Below are 25882 nucleotides of genomic sequence, written 5' to 3'. Positions count from 1 at the left end.
TCGTATAAACTAGGAAGACCAATTTATTTCATATGGAAGAGCATCCCTAACCCAAGAACAGTGTTATGATGCAGCAAGAAGGCACAGTAAGCTCAAGTTAGATCAAAACCATCACTAGGATATTATGACATAAATTTGTGCATCACTAATATGAAGAAATGAAACAAATAGAAGTTCATATATATTACAAAATTGTATCATCTGTTTCCAAAATTTGTTTCAAATTTTGGCAATGTAAATGACTTAAAGATGTTGACAGCAAAAGTGAGAGGCAACAACATTTCAGTCGGGAATTGTTGAATAAGTCACACAAATTTTGTAAACTTCAAGAACAGAATCAATGCTCCACGTCAGGAACCAGATGGCACAATCTTTGTACTTTAAAATTTCAAGGGCATTAAGTCCCATGTAAAGTAACAGTCATAAGGCAATACCTCTCCTGTAATCTGCACATCCTCCAAAAAACTTCCTGGGAGATTTTGAAGGATCTAGGAGGATTAGGGTTAATCAGTTCCATCATACATGGGGCATTAAGGAATTCTGAAAAAAAATGAGCATTCTGAAGGTGTGGAATGTTAAAGTACAATGTAACAGAGTGGACGTGGTATTAAATATGTTGAACAAAACCTCTACGTCAATCCACAGTAACTTGTGTCCCTTAGTATCATTAAGGTATCCTTGTGTACCCAAGCCTGGGGTTTCTATCAAGTACAAATGCAACAATTTTAAAATGAAAGACACAAGTGCTAAAATGCTCCTGCAACTCTGGGCAACTTTCAGCTTTGACCCATGTAAGCCAAACAAAATAAAACTAAGAAACTGAAATGAGATAGAACAAAGAAACCCTTCAAGGCACACTTTTGGCAGTAAAGAATTTGGCAGATTTTCTTTCTCGTGTCATCAAGCATTCAATTTTACAGCAAGCTCACCACCACTCATATTATAAAGAACCCACATTTGCCTTTGGGAGGTGAGTACCTATAGCTTCAGAAGTTATCCGATCAATGACTATACAGCAGTGTTGGAGCAAAGGTTTTGATCCTCGAGGTCAAGGCTTCTGGCCTGTAATCAAGCTTAAGGCTCAGCATTAAAGCACTGCATCACTGTTGTACAGTTCCTTCACTTTGTCTTGTGAACATGAAATTCAGAAAAATATTGCAATTTACACTGAAATGAATACATGTACATGTATTAGTAATAGAGAATACACAGGAGCATCTGTCAACTTCAACACCCCTTCCGTCACTTTAGAGTGACCAGCTTCCCACCCCAGTGTACTTTTGCTTGTACAATAGTTTTGGAACCCTGTCCTTGTTGTTTAAAATGAGAGAACCAATTTCTCATCCCAGCAGTTTAATTGTGGGGCAGTGTGGGGGAGGAAAACAATTATACAGACAAAAAGAATTTTCAGGTTTCGTTAACTGAATGCAGAACTGGCAAAACCTGCGACTGTAAAACCTGTGACCTGCTGTACGTGGAGGATATTCCAAACTCAGAGACCAAATCTTGAGAAATGGCAGATCCCGTAATTCATTGCAACCCACTGACCAGAGACTGTCCTCATTGAAAGCAATGGGAAGGAAGGTATGATACAGTCCCTTGAGGCTTATATTCACTGTACCTGGGTGTCTATTGGGGAAAAGGGCAAGTGCTGAAGAGACCCAACACCATGTGCTTCAGTTCAGAATGAGTACGTAGGTCATTGCACAACTTGGAGACTGGCTTCCTCACATACACATGTACAAAATAAAACACATACTTGTCCATAAGCCAATCCATCGAATCAGGATAACTATCGCTGAAGCCATTTCAAGTAATCATTTGTCCAAAAATGGCAGCAACAAGGTTTTCTTTTTGAATTGAGTACATGAATGTATAAATACATTTTCACTCTACAGAACATGTCAATGGTTGCTTCTAAAGACCTGTGCACATGCATGTAAAGAAATGAATTCAAGATAACCGATGTGAGCCACTACTCTCAACATTGACAAAGTTTTGACAATGCACAATGTATGTGTTTTCTCTCGTTTCATCAACTATTAACTATATTCAAGGGTATCCATGGCAAGGTTATTAATAAGCACTTTTTACTTATTTCAATTCTTTTGAAAAATACTTGTGATTTCGAATGCTTCAGTCACTCACATGTACACATGATTCCTTTAATAATACACAAATGCACTCAGACCCTGAAATCCAACCGGAAGCCACAGGAAAATTATAATATATGAAATTTAAGTAGATAAAATAAATATTCGGATAGTAGAATTGAAGTGTGTGACATCCTTGCAGTCAATAATTTGGCACAAATATTTACAAATATTTCTCATAAAATAGTGTGACAAGAACATGAATGTGTACTATGAAAACTACAAGTTGGATAAATGACACTACGTATCCAAGAGCAGTATAAATAGAATAAATAATGGATATTTATGATATAATAAATAACTTACCCTGATGTAAAAGTTCATGAAGAAATTAAGACAATCAGGAAAGAGTTAAAGACAGACCACCAGCACCAAAGACTAAATTAAATGCAGTTTTGATGTGAAAATGTCTGCCCTTGTGAAAGGAACTTTTTTCTAACCCCGTGCCACACAGCTGACTCATTCATTTTCTTATGAAGAGTCAGTGGAAATATAGAGCAAGGAGTCAAGACCCATTGGAAAGAACTCACATTTTTATACAACCGGGACTTACTGAAGTTGGAATGGTTTTTGGTATTAGGCTACCTTCACTCGCAGGGAAAGCACAAACACTGCCAACTATTTCTTATGGGAGAGGCACTGTCAGACTATAAAATGTGCCTTGGAGGTGAGGGGAAGGGGGAACACTATAATGACTGAATTCTATTTCTCCAGAAGTTTTCCAGGACTTTGGCAAAAGCTAGAAAATTTCAGCACTTTGCCATCCTTTTCACAGAGACTCAAGGACTCCTTTTTCTGTACCTATGTGCATGCTCGTCCTTCTACAGCATTTTATATCAAAACTTTAATTCTTTTGGTCTCAATAACTTATCATGTTAGAATGTGACACACGCATTTAACCCTCCAACTTTCACTGAAGTTGCCTGGACTACAAAAGACACAAAAGCAGACCTTGACCTTAACACTAGACCAGCGTGCAAATTCTGGTAAAGATTGCTGAGGGCTAGTAAAATGCATTCTTTATCTTTTGAACTGGAGTGTACCTGTTGGTTATTGTCAGTTGCAACAGTTTTTCAATCCTATGCTTTTAAGTTTTCATTTTGACAGCGCGACTCCACCATAACAGTTGAAATAATGCACTTTTAAAAATCCAGTCAAGGTTAATTTTGCCAAAAAAAATTGTCCAGTGGGCAAGTGAAATTTCTGCAGGCTGGTACAAAAAATAAATAATAATTTGCCCGGCTACTTAGCTAAAAAAGGTCTGATAAAAGCCTTCCAGTATGAAGGTGTGATGCAGCACAGTGGGACAGCACTGGGGCAAAGATACACAGAAAAATATAGTGAGCCAATGGAGGGTTTGCACGGCTGCCATCTTGCAGGCAAGTGCTTTTGTTCCACAGGGTATGCAAAAATTAGGTTTCCATGTGGAACAAAAGAACTACCCTTCAAGATAGCTATTACGCAAAGCCACTACAGTAACTGTCATTACTGTGTATGTGACATGCAATCGTCAGAGGACATAGGAGCACACGTCATTTCCATGTACCATTCTACATGGTGCACGTTTAGGACTTTTCAAACAAAATAAAGTGCTCCATGCATTCACATAATTTTGCGCAATTGTTTGATAGTGGTTGCACTTGATATAAACCACAATTTATAAACTTGGAAATGGAATGTTTCCTATGGGAACAAGGCAACTGGCCAAAACACAGTCTTCCATTGAGCTCTACAGCTCTACATTAAAAAACAAGGTAATTAAAAAACACTCTGATAAGAGACTTGGAAGGATTCAGGAGCATTCATCAGCAGCAAGCCGATTTGCCTTGCGTCGGGTTCTCTGTCTCAGCTCGGCTGTCCTCCCGCGCATAGAGTCGTATATTCTCCATCTGCCGGTCGATGGATTTCTTCCGTCTCCTCATGATTTGCTTGGTGAGCATAACAAATGCCTGAATGATGACAAATGAATCATGGGTAATGATGAGTTTACATTATCAGGGAAAATTGAAAAAGGTGACCAACAAAAGCCACCAGACACCCTGTCTTGTTGAAAAACTAAAGAGATCAGGGATGTTAACATTTAACACATACCTCATGTATGTTAGAGCTGTTGTGAGCGCTGGTCTCAATAAATGACATTCCATTGGCCCTGGCAAACTGTTCAACAAATCAAAAAAGGATGTGAGATCTTGACTGATTTGCATCACCTGTACAAAACTACTTTGTATTTACAGACATTGGTCACATGCAATCATTTCAACCAGTTTAAAACTGAATTCAGAAAGTATGCGAGAAAATTCTTCACAGAACCGAACTCTTGACCTGACAGAACTAAAGATGGAAAATATTCCAAGCCAAGCTGACGTGTTACTGAGATTCCCTGTACTACCCTGAATCCTCAGTTACCAGGACATATGTAAACTTGCACACATGTCAACATTTCTGGTTAGCTTCTGAAATACATATACCTCCACTGCCTAGTATTCTACTATCACTTGTGGAGAAATCTTGGCTTATCAAGAGTACATCCAAGAAAATTCAAACCAACCACCCATTTCCATACAGATGCCACCTTGGAGGTACTGGTCGGTATTAAAATTCAGTGACAATGAATGCTCAAAGAAGCCTGAATGTATATATAGGCTTATATCATGTATATCTCTATGGAACAAAAGCAAACACTTCAAAGAAGGTCTTCTTCATGCAAGGAATGACTCAGGGATCAAATGTATGCTGCATGCAAAGTTGTAACCAGATAAGAATGGTCCAATCCTTGGCACCATGCACTGTAAGGCAATTGGACATTTCCTTGGCAAAAAATGGAGTGGCACTGAGTTTGAGGGTCCCACCTCCAAGGCCTAAATATACCAAGTTACAGTCCAAGACCAAAGATGGAGAGACTGGCCAGATGTGGGAAAACTCTCCGTGTATACCTGGCACAAATCACACTGGACCAATGTGCTGGTTTGCCATAGGTAAAGACTGCAGCAGAATCAGACTAACTTTACCTGTACTCACCCTTTCACCCTCCTCAAACGATACTGTCCTTAATGCTTCTGCGTCACTTTTGTTTCCCACTAAAAACATGTCTGCATCTGGGCCTGCGTGCTGACAGATTGAAGAAAAAAAGCACAAGTAGCAATGGTTTATGCATGGTGCAAGTACCGGTAGCTAAGTAGGCATCGAATGCGATATATACACATGTGTAACAAGAATTGTTCAAATTATCCAATAACTACATGTACTTCCCCTTGTTGTCTCAACAGGTGCCGGGGTACTACCTGCAAATGTACATGTAATGTTCGAGGCATCTGTAACGGCTGGTACAAGAAGTCTATATTTTGCCATGACCAGCAAAAAACACAGTTCACAGAATTCAGTTTTTTCCAGATGTTCCAAGTATTCAATGTCAAAAACTTTTGCTAGTGTAACTTGTTTTTATCAACAGATTCCATGCAAAAGTGTTGACATGGGAATTCCTACTATTTCAAGAGTGCTTCTGGTAAGACAACCTACCGGTAGATCAGGTTTTTAGTTGTTCAATACATTGTGATTCAAGGGCAGATGGGTCGGGGGGGTTGCAACGGGGGCATGGATTCCTTTAAAATGGAGCCCAAATTATTATGTGTTTTTTCAAAATTTTAAAAAGAAAGGCAATTTCATTTTGCTCTTTTCATTTCTCTTCCTTCCCAAAATATGCACAAAGCCCAAAAATGTAGCCTTACCCTCAAGAAAAAGCATCAAAGCTGCATGAAAAAAATCCAAAAATTTTTGAACCCCCCCAAATAATCAAGTTTCCCCCCCCCAAAAAAAATTTGGTTCAGGACCCACCCTTGTCATGATTGAGATATTGACTGTCTTTCCGTGTAATAGACTTAATATTCACAAGAATAGCTGAGTCTACATACCTCTGCTACCATTGTCATCCACTTCTGAATGTTGAGAAATGATGCCTCACTTGTAATGTCGTAAACTAACATAAAACCCTGAGGAGATAAAAGGTGAAACTTAAATATAACTTATATACTACACCGTCAAAATGTTTGGAAAAGCTTCTAGGTGGTGATTTCATTAGTTTACACTAAAATCCAGAGGTTTCTGCATTGCAGAAAATCTGCAAAAATTGCTGATTTGGGGGTAGAAAGCGGAAAAGGCAATTCTCGGTTAAAAAAAGTAAATAAATAAAACAAATAAATATTTGTGATTGTTTTCCCTGTTTAATTCACTTTGAAAGTAACATTTGGAAGCGTTTCCCCTCCTGTTTTTCCTTTGCAATATTGCAGAAATCGGTATTGATTTCCTCCGGCTCCGCACCGCAGAGATCACACTGGTCCCCGTTCCCTACATAGTGCCTAGACGTCTCATGTCATGAATAAATCAATAGGGATGGGGACCAGTCCAAGATCACAGTGGCATGGTGCGTGTAGGCCCTACATGTATCATTATGCCAAATATACCTGTAGATGTACGGTAAATGCAGGCCTACAGTACATATTTACAGTCCATGTATGTAACCAAAGGGTTATCTGATAACCCTTTGGTCACATACATGTACATGTATATTAAAATGTAGTAAGTGGAAGAAAGAAGAATTTGACTTTCAGAAAGCAGAAAATTTTGGACTTTAATTTACACGATTCATATTAACACTGGTCATACTGACTTTGTAAAGGCAAATTTAAAATAGGCATGAAAACATGATGCGACAAACATACATGTACATGCACAGGTACAGTTGAAAAAAGAGAAGGTCTCCAAAGTTTGAACGTTTCTGTTCTCCGGGAATCTTCTCTTATGGAACACTGCGAGTTCCCTGTGGAATTTCACTGTGCTCCAAACAGGAACAGGCCATTCCCTGTTAAGCAGTAGAAAGGCTCTGATCAATGCTCCCATTTGGGAACACATCTTCCCCATCAGAATAGGAATGATCTGTAGACTCATCTGATAAGGTGCCATAAGTGTGACGGCATCTCACTCGCACGCACATTCTTCAGCTTGACGCACCTGCGCATGTGGCAAATCAGGACACCGTATTCGTCGAAAAGGGGTGTGGTACCACCTGTCCATGAGCACTGAGCCACCGCAGTAGCGGCATCTAATTCTGATTGTTGAATAATTGCACTATGGTGTTCCCACTTTTGAGACATTCACCAATGCATTCTTGCTGTTCAAGAAACAGACATCACCTTTCTCCTGGGTACCCTTAAAGCTGCCCCATGAATTAGGGTCCTGATGGGATATTAAAAGGATGGTGATTTCACTAAACTGATTGGAGGTTTACCTGGGCCCTTCTGAAGTACTGTGTGGTGATTGTATCATACCGCTCCTGACCAGCTGTATCCCTTCAAACATGCCAGAGGTAAAAGAAAAGCATTTAAAAAGGATCAAAGAAATAAACAGCCACAGTCTACCAACTGACCACAGGCATACACCTATCAAAAGCCAAACTGTGCAATTTACATGTAGTAGCCACTCAAAGCAGTCAATTTACACTTGGCAGTACCGTCATTGATGAAAACACTGGTTATCAGAGTCAAGTACGAGGTACCAGCATTGCAAGGCCAATTTTGTGCACAGAAAGTGCCCATCATTAATTGGTTTTTGTTGGGTTTAACGCTGACCAGGATTCAAGCCAATTGAAGCAAGTATAATCTATACAATACAGGAATGTATCACTATACCATAAGCATTGTGCCGTAGGAGTACATTTACATGTAAATGCATTATTCATTCTAAATTTTAATTCATGAAAAAAAATTCATAGTTACCATATCTGAACTCTGATCCTGTTGCCCTCTAATTCTAGATTTTTCATTTTGAAGTCAATACCTGCGGACAGAGAAAAGACGGAAAATAAGTGTACGTATCTGTATGTCATTGTGCCTTAAAACTGAAAAATTACATTAAAATTGATTGAAAACTGGGGAACACAGTTACATGTATTTCAGAAATAACTCAGAAACTTTTTGCACTCAGGCTGAGATTACAAAAATCACAGTTGTCATTTGGCTATCCGTGCATAAAATGTCTAAGTGTCTGCCATTGGGATACATTTGAATACAAATATGTGCTGGTATGTAGTCCATGCATGTGTTGGGCACCAATTGGTCCACCTGTGCAATCATTTGATACTTGCCCGTTCTGTCACTCTTACAGTTCCGTATGATTTGCTGACAATCCCCCATCAGCCTATAGCAATTTTATACTGGATCAACCTATAGAGCAATGCAATCATGGGACTGCACTGATTGACTGCTCGTCCCAAACATTATGTGTTGCATGAGCAATCAGACTGTGTCCTTCGATTGTGTGTGGGGGGAGGGGGCAGATAATGTCAAATAGTACAAGATCTTATAAACAATAACTGAAGTGCCGCTAGTAGACAGTAATGTGTAACCATGGACATCAAAACAATACCTACACATACATGTAGACCACAGCCAGTAAACGGTAAAAGGTGCACAAATGACACTCACCATTTGGTGTGCTGGTTCTACCGGTACATGTATGTACATGTCTGTCAAGCTTTGTGCTTTTTTGTGGAAACTTATACACATACATGTAGGTTTGAACTCCAAGAGGACTGAATGCACACAAAAAGGGCTTTGAGATGCCTATGGGTGCGGTTGATTCATGATCGCTAAGGAAGGGCATGTGTCAGGTGCACAGCAGTTTCAAAGGTGTGTGCAACTCCACAGAGGTTTACAGGGCATTCATGTTCATTTGAAGGCATGGAAGGTGTACAAATCAAAATCTTTCTTACACGTAAGAAATGCAAGTTAAAATGGCCAGTTCTTTGACGTGGCTGAAACCGAATTGACGATGCACATACCCGTACCGTACGTATGAACACAAACAATGTACCGGTACTCACATGTACCGTACCTGGATATATACATGTAGTTGTACAGTGTATGTGTCTAAGAATGTATGCACTGTCCTTACATTATACATAGCAGTACATTTGTATGAGTATTTTGTGTGCTAGAAAGTGCCAAAGTGTGATGTCATTTTGAACAAGAAAGTGCTGTACAAACAAATGGAATACGAGTGCATTGTTGGTTCACGCACTGGTTCTCACGTTAATGCTTTCTATACACATAACTGTGCGCGTGACGTAGTCACTTCGGTACTCAATAAGGGATTCTGTACTGCTCAGTAGAAGCATGGAGGAAGGACTGTGTTCCTTCCTCCATGGTAGAAGGCACAAGGCAAACTGCAAAACAACCAACTGTACTGACAAAACATGTGTACTGCCAACATACATGTAATGCACCTGTTGTACCTCTGTTGTTATACCACACATGTACTTTTTAACAGCTAAGAAAAATTAAAACAGTTAGATTATAAAAATACATGTATGTAACATTTAGAGCAGTGTTCTACAACCACATGCATTTACTGGATTACCCCCAGGCATTTAATCATCATTAATTGAGTACTGTACATGTATGGTACACCATACGTTTATTTTATACATAGCTGGTACATACAGTGTATATACATGTACATGTACATATACATAATGGAAAAAATGCAATATACACACATGTACATGTACCTTCATTATTATAAGGACGTTCAACAAAGATGCCCTAGAGGGTCATTTACATACATGTATACATGTATGTCTCATGCAAAGTATATATACAAAAGTGAAACTATGATACAGGTTCAGAAATACATGTAGATACATATATAATGCATCTATACTGTGCATACAATGCATACTGTTTTCCATTTGAGTCTGCGCCAAAAGATTAATAATGTAGCATATTAGACTGTTTGTTGACAGGGGCTTTGTAATGGAAACACTGACCATAATGTAGGAATATTAGACTGCTAGTTGACAGGGGCTTTGCAATGGAAACAATGACCATGTCCAAATATCCTAGTTCCTCCATGTACATGTACATGGCAAGGAGTGGAACATGCCAGACTTGGGGACAACAACCATGTGCACGTAGTTTATAATACATCTAAAGAACTCACTGACTGCTGCAAACAGCTACTGTACAATGACAGTGATGTGCTTAAATGAATACATGTACCAGCCTAAGTATGGATTTATACCAGAGTGATACAACAGAATCCTGCTTTGTAAAATAATGTGGTTTCAGTTAATGTTTATATCGGTATTAAAATATTATCCAAAAAAATTTGTGGTTAAACACAAAACTAAGGTGAAGACCCTGAAATACCCCTTTTACATACAGTGTATTTGTGCATGTATACACATCCAAGAAAAACACTAAAACTGGGTCTAAAAAAGACCCAGCCAAATATCTGTGGAATGCAGGACCTCTATGGATAGGAAAAAATGCAACAAAGTCCAATTTGGAAGTGTTTCTTTCTGCATAATGGTATCAATAATATCAGCCTTTGTATCTTTAGGCAAGCTCCAATAATATGAATGGGCTCACCACAATCCCATGTCCATGTACGTCTACATGTATCCAACTGGGTCCAGCAAAACACACTGATGCCTTGTACATGTACATAAATATACACGTGTACATGTATGCATGTACATTTGACATTTTGACAAACATGTACATGTATATTGTATATTTAGTATACATTTTGACATGTGCACACACATAAATGTACATGTACATGTAGTTAACTTCCCTTCCCCCTTTTGAAATTGTGCATTACATGTAGGTGTGTGGGTGTTGTCCTCAGCATGAAAATTAAAATCGTTTTTGTTTTGGTTAACAGGTTCACACGGAAGCAACACTGAGAATTTACAAATGACTGTGTTATGTAACTGCAACTCATGTTACATGTAACTGTTTCACACCTTAGAAACTCAAATTTTCCATACATTTTTAATTAAACAGTTTCTATAGCAGTTACGCTAGTGTGACCATGGGGAATAGTCCATGATTTTCTCCAATGATATCAAGACAGTACACTTTACCAATGGCCATCTGGCTGACCATCATGGTGCCTTTCTTTAGCCTGTCCAAACGTGGCATGGAGAAAAAATGACCCAATAACAGAAAAGTTCAGTGCACTGAGAAGTATTCAGTTATTACATGTACATGTCCGAAAGACAGCTGGTACACAAACACACCAGCTGAGACAAACCAATGTTTGCAACACCACTCAAGTAGAGGTCGAATCAATTGAACTGGTTACATTGCATTTTTGAGCATGTTGTTGATTAATGGAATTCTCTCCATTGAGGACTGTCCAATGGTTCTTCACATTGAGCTGAAGTGAAAGTTTAGACTGAGGCCCCAAGTACAGAAAAACCTATGAAACAAAAGCTAACCTGCTGAAATCATTTTACAACAAACAGATTTTTCACAAATTTATAGAAAATATAGGGGATGAATATTCAATTGGCTGAGTAAGTTGAGATATCTAATACATATCTCTTCAATCTTTTGCAATTTCAAGCATTTTAAAATCGGAAGCCTATGACTAAACCAGCAGACACTATACACGGTGTCCATATAAAAAGTATACCGAGATAAAAATTACTGTAATAGCAAAACTACTTTATATATGGGAGAAACATATCACTAGAAAGGGCAGAATGCCTCTTTGCAATGGTATACAGCTTGTGATGTTGCTGACACAGATGAGTGAACAAACTAGACCGATGTTAGGGGGACTGAAATCTGGCACTGTGACAAGTTGCATATGTGATTAAAAAAAGTCAGCATGTGGGGTGAAGGCGATTCCTTTTTATGGTGTTACCTGCAGAACCAATTTTTCACTGTGCCCTCAGCTAATGTTCAGGAGTTAACGTGCAAGAATAGTGGAAGAAGTCAATAATCTCCGTCAAGACCTTGAAATGATCAGACGAGCAGTAGGGGACATACATCTGTATTACGAAGATGTCAGATGTGCATTGACAGGAATGGTGGCCATGTGGAGGACTTAGCACATTAAACTGATGAGGTAAGTAGCGAAAACAAAGCAGATAAGATTGATTTAGGTACATTCCTTGTTTTCAAGAATGCGTTCTTAAAGCAAAGGCATTTGGTATTCTGCACACTTGCATGGTCTAGCCTTGTTAATCACTTATGCAAACTTGTCACAGTGCCAGATTTCAGTACCCTTAACATTGGTCTAGTTTGTTCACTCATCTGTGTCAATAACATCACAAGCTGTATACCATTGCAAAGAGGGCATTCTGCCCTTTCTAGAGATATGTTTCTCTTTCCCATATATAAAGTAGTTTTGCTATTACAGTAATTTTTATCTTGGTATACTTTTTATGTATACCAACTTTTTAAGAGATATACATGTACATGTATATTGATGTACAGTGGCATAATTTGTAGTTGTAAGTTCAGTGAATGGCATCATCCAAGACTAGTGCTTAGACTGCTTGGAGCTACAGACTGACCTCAAGTGATGACAATGTCACAACCTGACGAGTCACGTGACATTAAAGGTGCATCCGTTAAAGTGCTATATCTCTATATATACATGTACATGTAAGTGCATGTCCGATTGGGTTGAAACTTGGCAGCTATTTAGAAAGGGAAGTGTTTAACATAGCACATCAGTGGTCAAAACTGAAGCCATAGGCACAACATACCCAATTTGGCAGTTTGGCCATAACCTGAAGAAAGAGAAACTTGGCACCCAGATGCTGTGAAAGATGTTCAGACCTGTTTTGTGAGCCATCCAGTTTCTTGTCCTGTTGGTCTTAATGCCTTACATTTTGGGATTCTTGCTACAGAACCCAACATAGTACACATACACACATGTAAGCCTACCTTCCCTTCTTCACAATTATTTAGTCTTCATGCATGCCCACTGCATTGCTGCATTATGTGAATAAGAAGAATACTGGCACATACATATTTGTACATGTAGTTCAGTGGCATACAGGGTCTGGTCTTCCTTTTGTCTACAGGTGAGTGGCTGGTCAAACAAAGGCTAACAGTTGGTACAAAACCAAATAAATAACTCACTATGCCAGGACCAACAGTGGCTAAAGAGTTGCCCAGGCCCTTCACTGATACGATGGTGGGGTCATGTCCCCTCCCACTCCCCCAACAGTTCTCCCTCCCTGTTGGCAAAAGTTCCAATGATGTATCCCCCTTGCTGGTACATAATGTACATGTACTGTGGACCTCCAGTGCCTGAAACTGGTAAATGGGCTGTGCATTAAGCATTGGAAACTTTCAAGCAACTAGCTTCAAACAACAATTGATACCCACTAACTACCACTACATGAAAATATGGCCCTCTTTAAAAGTAACAGGGCAAATGTACGTGTACATGTACAGGTACATTTGGAGGTGAAACATACAAAACCAAGGGTGACATTTCTGCAAAGTTTGGCTGCCCATATCGACAGGACTAAATTAATAGTAGGTACTTGTATACATGTACATTGAGCGTGGTCTTCTCACTTGAGGCACAAGCCTGCAGCCTTTCTGCCACAAATTTACAGAGCCCACTGACCATATACACAATTTTTTTCAGAATTCAATAACGTACAGCAGAAACGTCCATATGACTGTATAGTCACCAGGTCCCAAATTTTGCCTCCTGCTGTGAGAACAAACCAGACATCATACATGTAGGTGGCAAAATGATGGATCTAGCAACTACGATGCAGTCACAGACATTAGAAGGGCAGAAAATTGACTTGTGTAACTTTTAAGGCTTGATATACATGTAAGCATCACCCACAGAGGTACCGGTACATGTACATGTATGTATAAAATCTAGCGCGCTGTCTCATGTACAAAGTGATGCCTGCAGGGCGCATCCATGTTTGTGCACAAATCTAAGGAAAAGTCAAAATTTTTTAAAGCTTTTGTACAGCTATTGCATCTGTATTCTAAAATGATACGTCAACAATGTCAATGCACAACAACCGGCATGTATATGTAAATACACAATCAGTAAATGAGTGTCTATTTTGCTGTGCATAAGCAACGCAAATGTGTACACGTATGTGCTGCAGATAATTTTGACATGATTATTTTTAAACAGATTTTATCGGTACCTGGTTGCATTCAAAGTACAGTACATAATTCGATATTCATTCCATTCAATTGTGAATGTTCTACAAGCATGCACATGGATTCAAAAATGTCTGTGCCCAGGACAGTGTCAAATTTTCTCTGCGCAGAGAATGAGAAGTTAGCATTCTAGTAATTTAATATAGACCTACATGTACATGTAGCTGGCATCATTTCAGCAAACAGCCAGTTTTGTCATACCTGTAGCAATATTCACACCCTTTGCCCCCAGCATTGTGGGGTTCATATACATGTAGGGTACCGAAGTGAAAAAGTCACGTGCACAATTAGTGTGTAAAAGGCATTAGCACGAGAACCAGCGCGAGAACCAACCAAAACGCATGCGTACTCCATTCGTTTGCACTGCACTTTCTGGTTCACAGTGATGTCACACTTCGGTACATGCCTCTTTCATTTCAACAAAGAAGTGGACTAACAAATCTCCTACTGTCCATGTACTGGTAGGCCCAGTCTGGTACATGCCCTTGCTACATGCATAACATGTTGTCCATTTTATTAAATCTGCCTTCTCTGTTTTGTCAACCAGTCAGTTTGATTTGGGGAATAGAATTCCAGGATGCCACTTGACACCCTGTACACAAATTGTATCAGACAGGTCTGAAAAAGTTTAAGTATTTTCTAAGTTAATTTCCCTACCAAATTGGACTTTAATGGGCATTTCAATGCTACACTGTATGGCTCATACTAGGGCCAGCTAGATACATAATGTAGGGCAGGCCTACACCGTAATTTTTAGGAAAAATTAGAATGATCATGTACATGTATATACTACTTACGAGTACTGTAGTAGTAGTATATACTACTTACAAGTACATGTAGTATATGTAGAATTCTTCCCTTTTTTGTTTTGCTGTCGTTGTTTTTGTTGTCCAAACCTCTGTTCGACATTACAGCACTGTACATGTACCTCCCCCCCCCGGCCCACCACCGGGCCACCACCACTCCCATACAAACCTATTGTAGAGATGTGTGGAGTGATGAATCCCTCATCAGTAAACCTGCACAGCATACACGTCTTGCCCACACCCGAGTCACCAATCATCAGCATGCGAATCAAAATGTCGTACTGCTTCGCCATGGCTCAGATTTTCTGCAACACTCCAAACAGTTGAAACGTCGGTAAGATGTTAGTCCATAAACTATTAACATGACTTGGCAATTGAAAGGAAACGGGCGGGGTTAGATTACTTTCTAGCATCAATCATCCTGGTCATCATCGTCGGTTTAGCCAATTCCACTGCAAGTTGCATGCATGCAGTGTGTGCAACATCCACCGGCCTTCGTCAGGTGTCGACACGCGCGATCAATTGACTCAATAAATGTAGTGGCTGGGTTCCATACAAATCTTATACAAACTGTGCAGGAAAAATGGTTGAAAAGAAGTTACCAGACTATATACATGTACATGTGTATCTTACAACATGCTCAACGCATCACGTTATAAATGTCGTGAATGTTGCATGTTTAACAAGTTTTACTTTCTTGGGAACTCTGTTCTAGAAATAGAAGCATGGTCCGTTCCGACCGTCGGAGGGATGATGGGAAAAGACCCAAGGGTAAGATAGAGGAGTGTCTTTTTGGGAAAGGGTCTTTTTAGTTTTAATCATGTGATGTTTGTACACAGCATGTTATTGTTAAGCCCCATAGTATCATGCCTATAGTATAGGCCTAGTACATGTACATGTGGGCCCAACTATAGTTGGGACAGTCCCAACTGTAGTGCTGCAGTTGGGCTGGCCCAACTATTGTTGACCAATGTCTGTGGGAAATGTCTCGTTGGGGCGTAACATTATCATGCCACTGCCAGCATTTCAGCATATGTTTCTCTTCCTTCCTCCAGCAGTGGTGTGAAGTTAGGCCTAGTTACTTGTTCCTCATTTGACTTTCGACGTTCAGTGTTGAAGAAGTAACTGTTTGATTTTCGAATGTTGAATAAGTAACCGTTTGGCATTCAGGATGCAAATCCCTAAAAGCAATGGAGTGCAAAAGGAACAGAAAAACTTTGTCAACTACATTTCTAAGTTAAGGGCTTTTTTGACCCGGAGGAACCCCATGCAGGCCTGACCAGAGACCAGGATGGATGTAAAACTTGCATAGGCCCCCTACTTCAGTTTCAATATTCACGGCGTATTGTAAATTGGCCTGGTAATGAATTGGCTCTTCACCCGGCACCTTGAATCGGGCACTGGGTGACGGCGAACGAATGGTATGAACATTTTTATTAAAATATCTCAGAAAATCCCACAAAAAATTTCAGAACTTCTAAGAAAGTGATACATTCTAGTAAATCATTATTACCTCCACTCACCTAACTAAAAAATGGTTAAAAAAATATTTTCGGGGGGAATTCGTTTGGCACTTCAAAAAAAAATCGGAAAATCAGACCATATTAACATGTCATTTGAACTTTGCAGCGGGTATATGAAATTAACATTTATGAATCAAAATATTTGGAGTTTGATTAAATTTCACCTTTGGCGAAATTGGAGATAAAATATTGCTCCATACACAAACATTAGAAGCGAAATTTCGAAGTGTCCACAGGGTCCGCGCCACTTTTTGGTGCGCATTGTTATTGTAACGTGAAGCAGCGCGCGAACAAGTGTTTTCATTGTGCCTAAACTTTCTTGAGTCCTTGAAAATACCAATTTTAGTGGACTGGATTTTGTCCCAAGTCCTCGCTGGGTAGGCCATGCAGCTGTTCTTTTTGAGACCAGTAAAATGATAAGCAACATGGATGACACAACCGGAAAAGACAAAAACAAACAGATGTACCACACAATATTTGAGGTGTGAACGGTACTTACGGTGCATTTACAAGTCTATTCAGTCTTTGTGGCCTGGTTTCCTTCATTTCCAACTCGTGAGTAGAGCCAATGTAAACGGCAACCAATGAAAACATGAATGCCCTGTCCCTGCGCTCGGAATACTGTGCCAGGTGGCTGGTATGCGTGGCTGGTCAGCTGGGCGGCATCCCAGGTTAGGCTACGCTAAGGCATGGAGCGGCATTTAGTGACTGATTTCATTCTTTAAACGTTGCCGTATAAACCACCTGCAGTTCATTATAAACATGATAAACCGCAGAGATATTTTCTGCATGAGAATCAATGTATAAACTGCAGCTTACTTTCCGAAAATTGTAGTATATTAAAATTATATATTTATTACCCCCCCCCAAAAAAATCCGACAACGAGCGGAACTCGGAAGCGAGCGGGGGCGACCGTTTGAACCCCCCCAGCCTACGGGCCTGCCATGCCCCAGGTTGCAAGGAATCGTCTCTGATTGATTAGAAGAATGATATCAGGATAAATGTAATCTTCAGGCAGGGCATGGGGTTTGAGTATTTTATTGCGATTTGAGAAAAGTGTGGTTTGAGGCATTCAGTGTAAATTGGGTACATGGGGGTGGATGTGCATGGCGGCAAAATGTGATTTTTTAGGGGTCCCTTTTGCACTCCATCACTTTTAGGAATGTGCATCCTGAATGTCAAACGGTTACTTATTCAGTGTTCGAATATCAAATGGTTATTTGTTCAACACTGAATGTCGAACGTCAAACAAGGAACTAACTTCACATCCGTCCCTCAGCGTGAGACCTAAGGTGGCTGCGGGGGGAGGGGACTCAGTGTTCACAAAGGGGGAGGGGTATTTCAAATGGAGGGAAACCCAAATATGCAAATGGGAATATTTTTTAAAAATGTTCGTAACTCTATATTTAGGCCTACCAGTTGAAAATTAGGAAAAATGGCTTTAAAAATATGAAAAATGGGGGGGGACACCAGCTACATGTAGGTGCATCTCCCCCATCCACTTAAATCATGTATGGGAAAGAGTTCCGCATCCCACCACCACTTAGGCCTGTCTGGACTTCAAGTTACTTAGAAAAGTGTACATCTGATGAAACCTCTAACGTCCTTGACCAAATAGTCGCCAGGTCCCTAATTTTGCCACCTACTGTCAAGTCCGATTGATTTTCATAGCAAGTGGTAGAAGACCTGGCGACTATACGGTCAGGGACTTGAGAACTACTCATAGAAGAATCAATGGAGTTTGTCACTCTGCCTTCGCCTTAAGATTCTGGAGATGAAGTAAAAACGGCACTACGTGTAATGAAGGAGTGAAAAAAAAGTCAAGGTTTCTTTGAAAACACTTTCTGTCATGACCCATAGACTTTGTGCATACGGTAGATGGCTGGATTGCAACTCATGCACTGGGCATGCTCAGCAAACGTAGATTGTACGCGCTTGTTGTTACGGCCTGACTTTGTCCTCTACCCCAACTGGTGTAGACGAAGTAAGTTGGGCAAGCCTGAAGTTGGCACTCAGCAAAGTTGGGGCAGTGGACAAAGTTGGGACGTGCGTGTAACAGAGTCATGCCAAAAAGTGTCCGATGCGGACACTAACTTTACACGAGGCAACCTTCACCGGGGGTGGGGGAGAATTGGAGAAGATTTTAACACATGTACATATTGTATGTATATACATGTATGTAGACAAAGAGGTGGTTGGTAAGAGAGAAGATGAAGTTGATTTACATGTATACAGTAGTGGGAAACAGCAGGATACAAGATAAGGGGGAGGTCGCTATGGCTCCAGGGGCTTCTTAACTCCTAAAATAGGGTTGATTAAAAATTAACATAGTTCTGGGGGAATCTCCCTGTGGGATGCACCATTGTTATTGAAATTATATGGAATGTATTGCGGTTTGTTGTTAAGGCATGAGACCAACAGGAAGATTAAATTCATCACTTCGGCCAATTTCAAGTGGCCACAGTCAGTCCTGGAATTAAAGGTGCAGGTAATCTCAATAGAAAACTCGTAATTTTTTACACTGACTTCACCAAGTGCTTGTTTTTAGGACCTATGAAGAGATCACAGGCAGATGATTCATGGCCAGCAAGCCAGAAAGTACGCAAGGGAGCCAGGCCTGCAGTAGATGAGAATTCAGAAGTTGTCAAAACATTCAGGTACATGTACATGCTAGCTTGAAGCAGCTATCGGCAAGAAAGAGCTAATGTAAATTGCAGTTCAGTGTTTTCGCTAGGATTTGAAAAGGGGGAGTGCGAAATGAAAAACAGGGAGTGCAATCTTGTTGGCATTGAAACTTTGTGCGCGAAGCACGTAACACAAGCGTGCAGCGCGAAGTTCCTTACAGCGGGGAAACAGGGCCTGCGTAAGGGACCTGGAAGCTCTGCCTGTTTTAGATTCTCTCTCGTGGTCTCTGATAAATTTCTGACTTTTTTTCTGAGAGTTTTGCCTTTTCAAACAAAAAAATAACAGTTTTTAGATAAAAAAATTCAACTGTAAAACGTGTGCAATTGTTGTTTTATATAGTGTGATTAAACAGCCCTGCAACAAAGAAGCGAATAATGGCACCTTTGAACAAATTTCTCACAACCACTTTATTCAGTAGTACTTGACAAACGTTTTTCTGCCTTTTTGTTTGCAATACAGTACATTCAGATTATTATGTGATACGCAAACAAAAATAAATAATAATATAAAATGAATCTCAGTATGTACATGTACAATGTGGATGAAAAATATGTTGCACATGCGTAGTACATGTACGTGTACATATGCACACTGTACACGCACACACGTACACCACAGGCAGGCCACGTGCTCACACCTGTGCACGAGTCTGAACATGGCATCGGAAGAGTTTGACAATTTTTTCCATCGTTAAGGTAGAAGAACCTAAACAAGCTTTATGCTGATTATTGACAATAACAGAGATTACGTGTAGGCCAGCCCTTGCCTTCGAGAAGAAATTCTGTTAATTTTCGTTTCATTCTGGATGATATTGTGAGCAAGCAGCGCAAGCCCCGGAACGATTATATGTCGACCTTGTGTACCTTGTGTGAGAGTGGGCTCAATATGGCAGCTAACGATTACCATAGGTTGAGGTTGATTATGTGTACGATCGATTGCTGTTGAACAAGTACAATGTATGGCTCCCTCTATTTATTTTGTTATAAATTCATAGATACGATGCTGTAGTTCATTATTTGTACATTTAAGGGAACCCACCTACCGGCATTGATATGTTCAAACCAAACTTCTGAACCGTAGTCCCAGCGTACATATGCTTTACTGCAGCATATTTTCTATGTTGGACTTGGTTGATGGGGGCCAGGAAAAAGCATGGGAAAAGATTGAATTTTAGCTCAGATTTTATTTTCACATTTTTTGGGATCTAGATTACACATGGCTGCATGGCTCGCTAGCTAAAAAGCTGTTGCAATCCAGTTGCTGTACAACTGAGGAATCATGTGTGCCCAGCATCACTTGATGAGATTTTCAGGCAGTGCACCCTTGGGTGTAAATCCCGGGAGGATGGAGGGTGTATCACTCTTCAAATTTGTCCGTTGACTTGGAAGGCACATGCAAATTCTTCTCCAAAGAATGGTTTTTACGATGAGGCAAAGATATTGCCCTCGAGCAAGACCCGTGTGATCAACACGATCAAACTGATATGGCAGTGCGCTGAGTCGTACAACTTGCTGTACAGCAACGGGCGGAGACACTCGTTTCGATTACATTTGAGACCTCATTCGAGGGAAACATTGCAAAAGAATTCAAGACACGTATATGTATATAAACTAAACAGTTATTGACCACTGTGATGTGGAATATGTTTCAACACCCAAGGGACTCATAGCACCCTAGGTGAAACTGAGGGTACTATGTGTTTCACACCACAGTGGTCAGTTTATTGTGGTCAGTGCCTGCCCCCTCCTGCTGTTGAAGTTTGCATGGCCAGCATACCAGTGTTATAATGATTTTTAAGCCATTCCCCATCCTGCCTATATGCCAGCACATATTTCCACCACCGTGCACACTGTTGCCTCAAATTGTTCTTTTTCTCTCGGCGGCTTCCTCTCAACTTGTAAGGGTCTTCCAGTCGGAGTTGGATGCCAAGCACGACAAGCACGAGCGGCTGGTCAAACTGAGCCGAGATGTAACCATCGAGAGCAAGCGAACCATATTCCTGCTCCACCGCATTACAAAGTGAGATTCCAGGGAATTCCGGTTGTTCTTTAGGGAAAACTCTTTGGAGGTCACTATACTCTTATTGTAAAACCTTTGTAATATTGTAGCGGTCCGGCCCCCTGGCCGATCGCTCGGGGGCGGCGGTCCGTCCGCCACTGAAGGGGGAATTGGAGGCCAGGCAGGCAAAAAGAAAGTTCAGCAGACACTGAAAGACTTGGGTGTTCAAGTGGACTGGATTTCTTTTATAATCACAACTGCTTGGACAATTAAACTGGTGCTAATCTATGTGATTCCCGGCCGAGCCATCACAATGTCCATCCACCCAGTCGTCTCCCACAGCACACCCCGCTTTCCCGAAAAAAACTTGGAAACTCGCCCAACTTCAGTGCCGCCAAAAAGTATCACATTGTAGGCCACTTCCGGCCGACAGGCAAGACTTACAGAAAATACTTGTACTGTACATTCTGTGCACCCACGTGGGCCAATCATGCCTTGAAGACGTGCACAAGGTTCAAAGATCACACAATTCGCTAAATTAAATGGGGAATTCCCAGATCCCTACAATATGCTCCTCCTTTCTTAGCCAGAAACTTTGTGACAACCAATTTTGTGGTAGATAATTTATCTCTATTTCTACAGGGTTTTTATTTGTTTTTCTTCTTAACACAACCTTGGTTACTTTTTTCCCTTGCCGCAGTGAAGAGGACAAGCAGCCCCTCATCAGGGAAGCCCAGGCCAAGATCGAGGCCATCCAGTCGGGCCTCCTCCTTCGCATGGCCCAGGAGCTGGAGGGAGAGGACCCCTTCCTGTTCCAGCGAGCTGTGTCCCCGGGCCTCCAGGAGTACGTGGAGGCCGTCCTGTTCCTGGGCTATGCAGCCGAGGCGAGGCTGATGGGACTGGGCGAGGTCAGGGGTCAGCTGAGGTTCAGGGTCCCTGCCACCGATGGAGAGGATTCCAAGAGCAAGGTACGTACACAGGAGGAAATCTGGTGAGATGTCTAAATGGTGATCAAATAATTCCTCTATTCTCAAAATGCCTAAAATAAATTACCTCTGGTTGCTCTCTGTTGTTACCAAAGAACTTGAAGATCCGAGATCCAATCCCCTTTACATTTTCTCCAGTACCATTCCAACACATCTTTTATCATGCCAAGCATTAGGGTAGTTTTGTACTGATATGTTGTGGTTATTTGACACCACATGTATAAAACAGATGCACCACTTTTACGGAACGTCCACTTTTCTCAGTGTATAGACTGACGTATGAGAGTGTGAACTGTCAGTGTGCATGAAAATGAAAGTCATTGTTGGACTGAATTGACAGCTCACAGGTGCTTGAAATGGGTGTCTTTACTCGAGTGCCAAGAATGGTCTTGTGATTGCCAGAAGTGGGGAGCATGAGGTACATGTAATCACCCTTTGTCTGTGAGTTGGTCCAAAGAACCCTACCGTTTCATGGTTAAGTCTCTTTTCTATGTTCACATTTACTTTCCTAAAAAACAGGCACCTGATGGAACAAAACAGACAGTTCATAACTTCCCCCGACAAATGGTGACAAGTGAAGTTATTAAGAAGGATAACAGTTGGATGTTGATTGTTTGTTAGGTATCACAGAAACACTGCTTACATGTAATTGCCTGTGACTTGTGGCAGTTCAGAGAGTACATTGGTCTTGCTTGTGCTTGCGATTACATTTTGAATAATTCGTTTAGGAGCCTTGGGTTGCATAGTTGCTTCAATAGTGTTTGCATTGTTCATTGACAAGATAAGAGAATATGTGATAAAAACACGTCAAGGTAATAAATGTGTAGGTGTTGTGAATGTAAAAAATGAAATATCTAATATGTACCTACCAGGATTCATCAGATCCAACCGTTGAAGGGGTCTTGCCCGAGTCTGTCGATCAGGAGAACCTCCCAAGGACCCCACCCATGAGGACACTGGCCCTCCACCTCTCCCCAACGGACTACGTCCTGGGGATGGCCGACTTCACTGGCGAGCTGATGCGGGCCTGCATCAACGGCATCGGGGCGGGTGATGCCCAGACCCCCTTTGCACTGGTGGCCTTCCTGCGGCAGCTGCATGACGGCTGCCGCTTCCTGGGCAACCGGCCCGGCCGGGAGTTTGTGCGCAAGCTGGCCGTCATGCGGCAGAGCCTGGCCAAGGTGGAGAGTGCCTGCTACATGCTACAGGTGCGGGGGTCGGAGATCCCCAAGCACATGCTCCTGGATGTTATCTCCTCCCTGCCCAACTCGGAGCTGGGCATGGAGGACTTTGATACTTGAACTCTCAGCCGTGTGGCCATCCATAGTAAAGATGGTCCAACAATATCAGTGACTTGAAATGTTTACAAGTCAAGGCCACTCTGTTATTGAATTGCATAGAATGGAGAAACGTAATAAGTAAATGAAGGCAAGAGTCTGACCAATGCAGAGTGAAACCCTCTATGGTGGAGACAGACACATCCCAAACTGGATAGTAAGTAAGTTCGCATGGAAACTAAATGTTTTCCTGTTTCTTAATTTGTTGAGAAGATGTGGAAAGTAGCTTCTGAATAGTTCATGAAAAGACAGACTTAAAAATGCATTTGCCAAACATATCTGTAGACCATTACTTTGAGAGTGAGCAGACTTGTATGTATAGAGTTCTTACCTTGCCATTATTATAACAATATGTAATGATTTCATAAATTTTAGACAACATTATTAAAGTCCTTTCCTGTAAGCTTCTTTGTGGAGGAACCATTCTTAATCCTCCAAAATGCTCTGCTTAAAAAGAAACCAATGTCACATGCTTTGACCTTATACCGTTTAAGGGCCATCGAGCCCCACGTAAAAGTAAAGATGGGCAAGCTTTGCCATCTTCTGTCCTGCAAGAGTTCTCAAGAACCTTCAAGTGGATTTTGAGGAATCTTAGGAGTTAATTTCCAAAAAAGGGTGAAATCATTTAACCCAGACACAGTGGAGTAGTTCACGGGCAGGCCGAGATGTTACATTTTCTGTACCCAAAATGCCAAAAAATATGCTACTGACGCGAATTTTCTTGAAGAAATTCAACCGTGTTTTGACTGACCTTTTTATATGAGGGAATGGATAAAGTGGACATTCCTTTCTCAGTTTTCCTTTACATCTAGAACTACAGCCATCCTACAAGCTGGTTCTATGAATGCACTGCTTTCATTGGCCACAGCAAATGCCAGTGAAAGCACAGTTCCCATCAGTTGCATCTATGAGGAAACTGTTTGTGTATCTGTTCTGCACTTGTTATTTTGGCACCTGTACCAGAGTTGACACGTATTTCAGTGGAAAGCAAAGGTTGTCACTTTTAATCCTGGCTGAACTACCAGTATGCATGTGTGTGTTGCTGGAAAAAGTCGGTTTATCTTTGTAAAAAGTTTGCTTTATTTTAGAGAAACATGGAATTCAAAAATTCCCCTACTGGTTTACCGAAAATAAGTCCTGGTTGGATAGTCAGCCAGATGCTTGCCTACATTGTACATACACAATACTAACAGCTGGTGGAAATCATGATCCCTGTGATGAGCATTATCAAGAACATGTAGTAAAAACTGCAATAGACTTAAGAAATGAGCTCCAAACTGTGTTCATTGTCTCAGATTGCATGAAATACCCACACGATAACTTGCAGGTAACACGGTAATTGTCAACAAAAAGTATTGGGATGGAGTTGAAAATGGCAACCTTTGGGCTGTATGCACACAAGTACAGAATTTTCCCATCACAAATGCATTGTACAGCTGGACCAGCCAGTAAGATCACTGTAGAGTCCATTTTTTTGGAGCTGTTAATCACTGAATGTGGCTTAAATCTTACACAATTAATAGCAAGAGCAGGTCACTGGCCAAACCCCCGCAGCTGAATATTGCTTTTGACTGGTTCACTGACAACTTTTGTTGGTTTAGGGGTTCCATTACCATGATACACAAAAAGGCCTCAAATTGTAAAGGTTTCCCACCTGTGTTTTTCATTGGCTAAGATATAATGACGGAGATAGGCACCAGTACTGAAAATCTTCATTGGCTGTCTTTGTATTAGAGTAACCGCTCCCCCCCCACACACATTCAAGTGTGTATTTGCCTGCAACCGGGGACCCCCTATTGTTCCCCTTTTGTTTGTACTTAAACTTTTTTAGAAGACCACCCATATGTTTTGTACACAGTTGTCAATCGGGGACCCTCTGTCAATCTGGGACCTTATTGTCCTCTATTGTTCAGGGTCCCCAATTGAATGTAGAAACAAACTCACCTACCCACACACAAGTGTGTAATTGCCTGTAACTGGGAACCCCCTATTGTTCCTCTTTTGTTTGTACCAGAACGTTTTTAGAAGACCACCCATATCTTTTGTACACAGTTGTCAATCGGGGACCCTATGTGAATTGGGGACCTTATTGTCCTCTATTGTTCAGGGTCCCCAATTGAATGCAGAAACAAACTCACCCCCCCCCCCAACAACACATGACCTTTACCCTTTGTTCTGCCATGGTGCATACAGATTTCCCACTGAGTGAAGGAGTTTTGAGTTGTCCTCTTTGGGGGGAGCCCAAAAATTCATCTCGGTAAATACATGTATACAGATTTACATGTATTTCTTTAGACTGCCACACTGCCCTGACGTTTACATGTACTCACTAAGTAAACATGTTATTTCATAAGCGTCCGTCCCACTACCTAAGAACATGCAAGATGTAGA

The 25882-nt window shown here is 41.0% G+C and overlaps 2 protein-coding genes across 4 annotated transcripts; one reads left to right on the top strand and one right to left on the bottom strand.

The window, feature by feature from the left end:
* Positions 1-15269, bottom strand: LOC110982856 (ras-related protein Rab-15-like). 3 transcript variants are annotated; one of them, XM_022241577.2, is made up of 7 exons: positions 15131-15269; positions 7922-7982; positions 7435-7495; positions 6062-6139; positions 5172-5261; positions 4245-4310; positions 1-4102 (listed from the first exon to the last, which is right to left on the bottom strand). In XM_022241577.2, the coding sequence occupies exons 1-7, from the start codon at positions 15252-15254 to the stop codon at positions 3959-3961; spliced, it is 624 nt and encodes a 207-aa protein (XP_022097269.1). In that variant the 5' UTR covers positions 15255-15269; the 3' UTR covers positions 1-3958. The 3 variants fall into 3 exon arrangements, with proteins under 3 accessions (XP_022097269.1, XP_022097268.1, XP_022097271.1); XM_022241576.2 differs by lacking the exon at positions 15131-15269 and adding an exon at positions 8630-9735; XM_022241579.2 differs by lacking the exon at positions 15131-15269 and adding an exon at positions 8630-9744 and having other exon boundaries at positions 3964-4102; positions 5162-5261.
* tsnax (translin associated factor X) lies at positions 15175-24757 on the top strand. Its single transcript, XM_022241574.2, has 6 exons — positions 15175-15295; positions 15677-15732; positions 19034-19142; positions 21073-21189; positions 21869-22136; positions 23027-24757. The coding sequence occupies exons 2-6, from the start codon at positions 15687-15689 to the stop codon at positions 23453-23455; spliced, it is 969 nt and encodes a 322-aa protein (XP_022097266.2). The 5' UTR covers positions 15175-15295; positions 15677-15686; the 3' UTR covers positions 23456-24757.
* The last annotated feature ends 1125 nt before the right edge of the window (positions 24758-25882 follow it).

The sequence above is a fragment of the Acanthaster planci genome, linkage group LG01 (assembly GCF_054643075.1).
Source record: "Acanthaster planci isolate LZ-2023a linkage group LG01, COTS_SCS, whole genome shotgun sequence".
Classification (NCBI taxonomy): Eukaryota; Metazoa; Echinodermata; class Asteroidea; order Valvatida; family Acanthasteridae; genus Acanthaster; species Acanthaster planci.
This window is presented reverse-complemented; position numbering and strand designations above follow the sequence as displayed.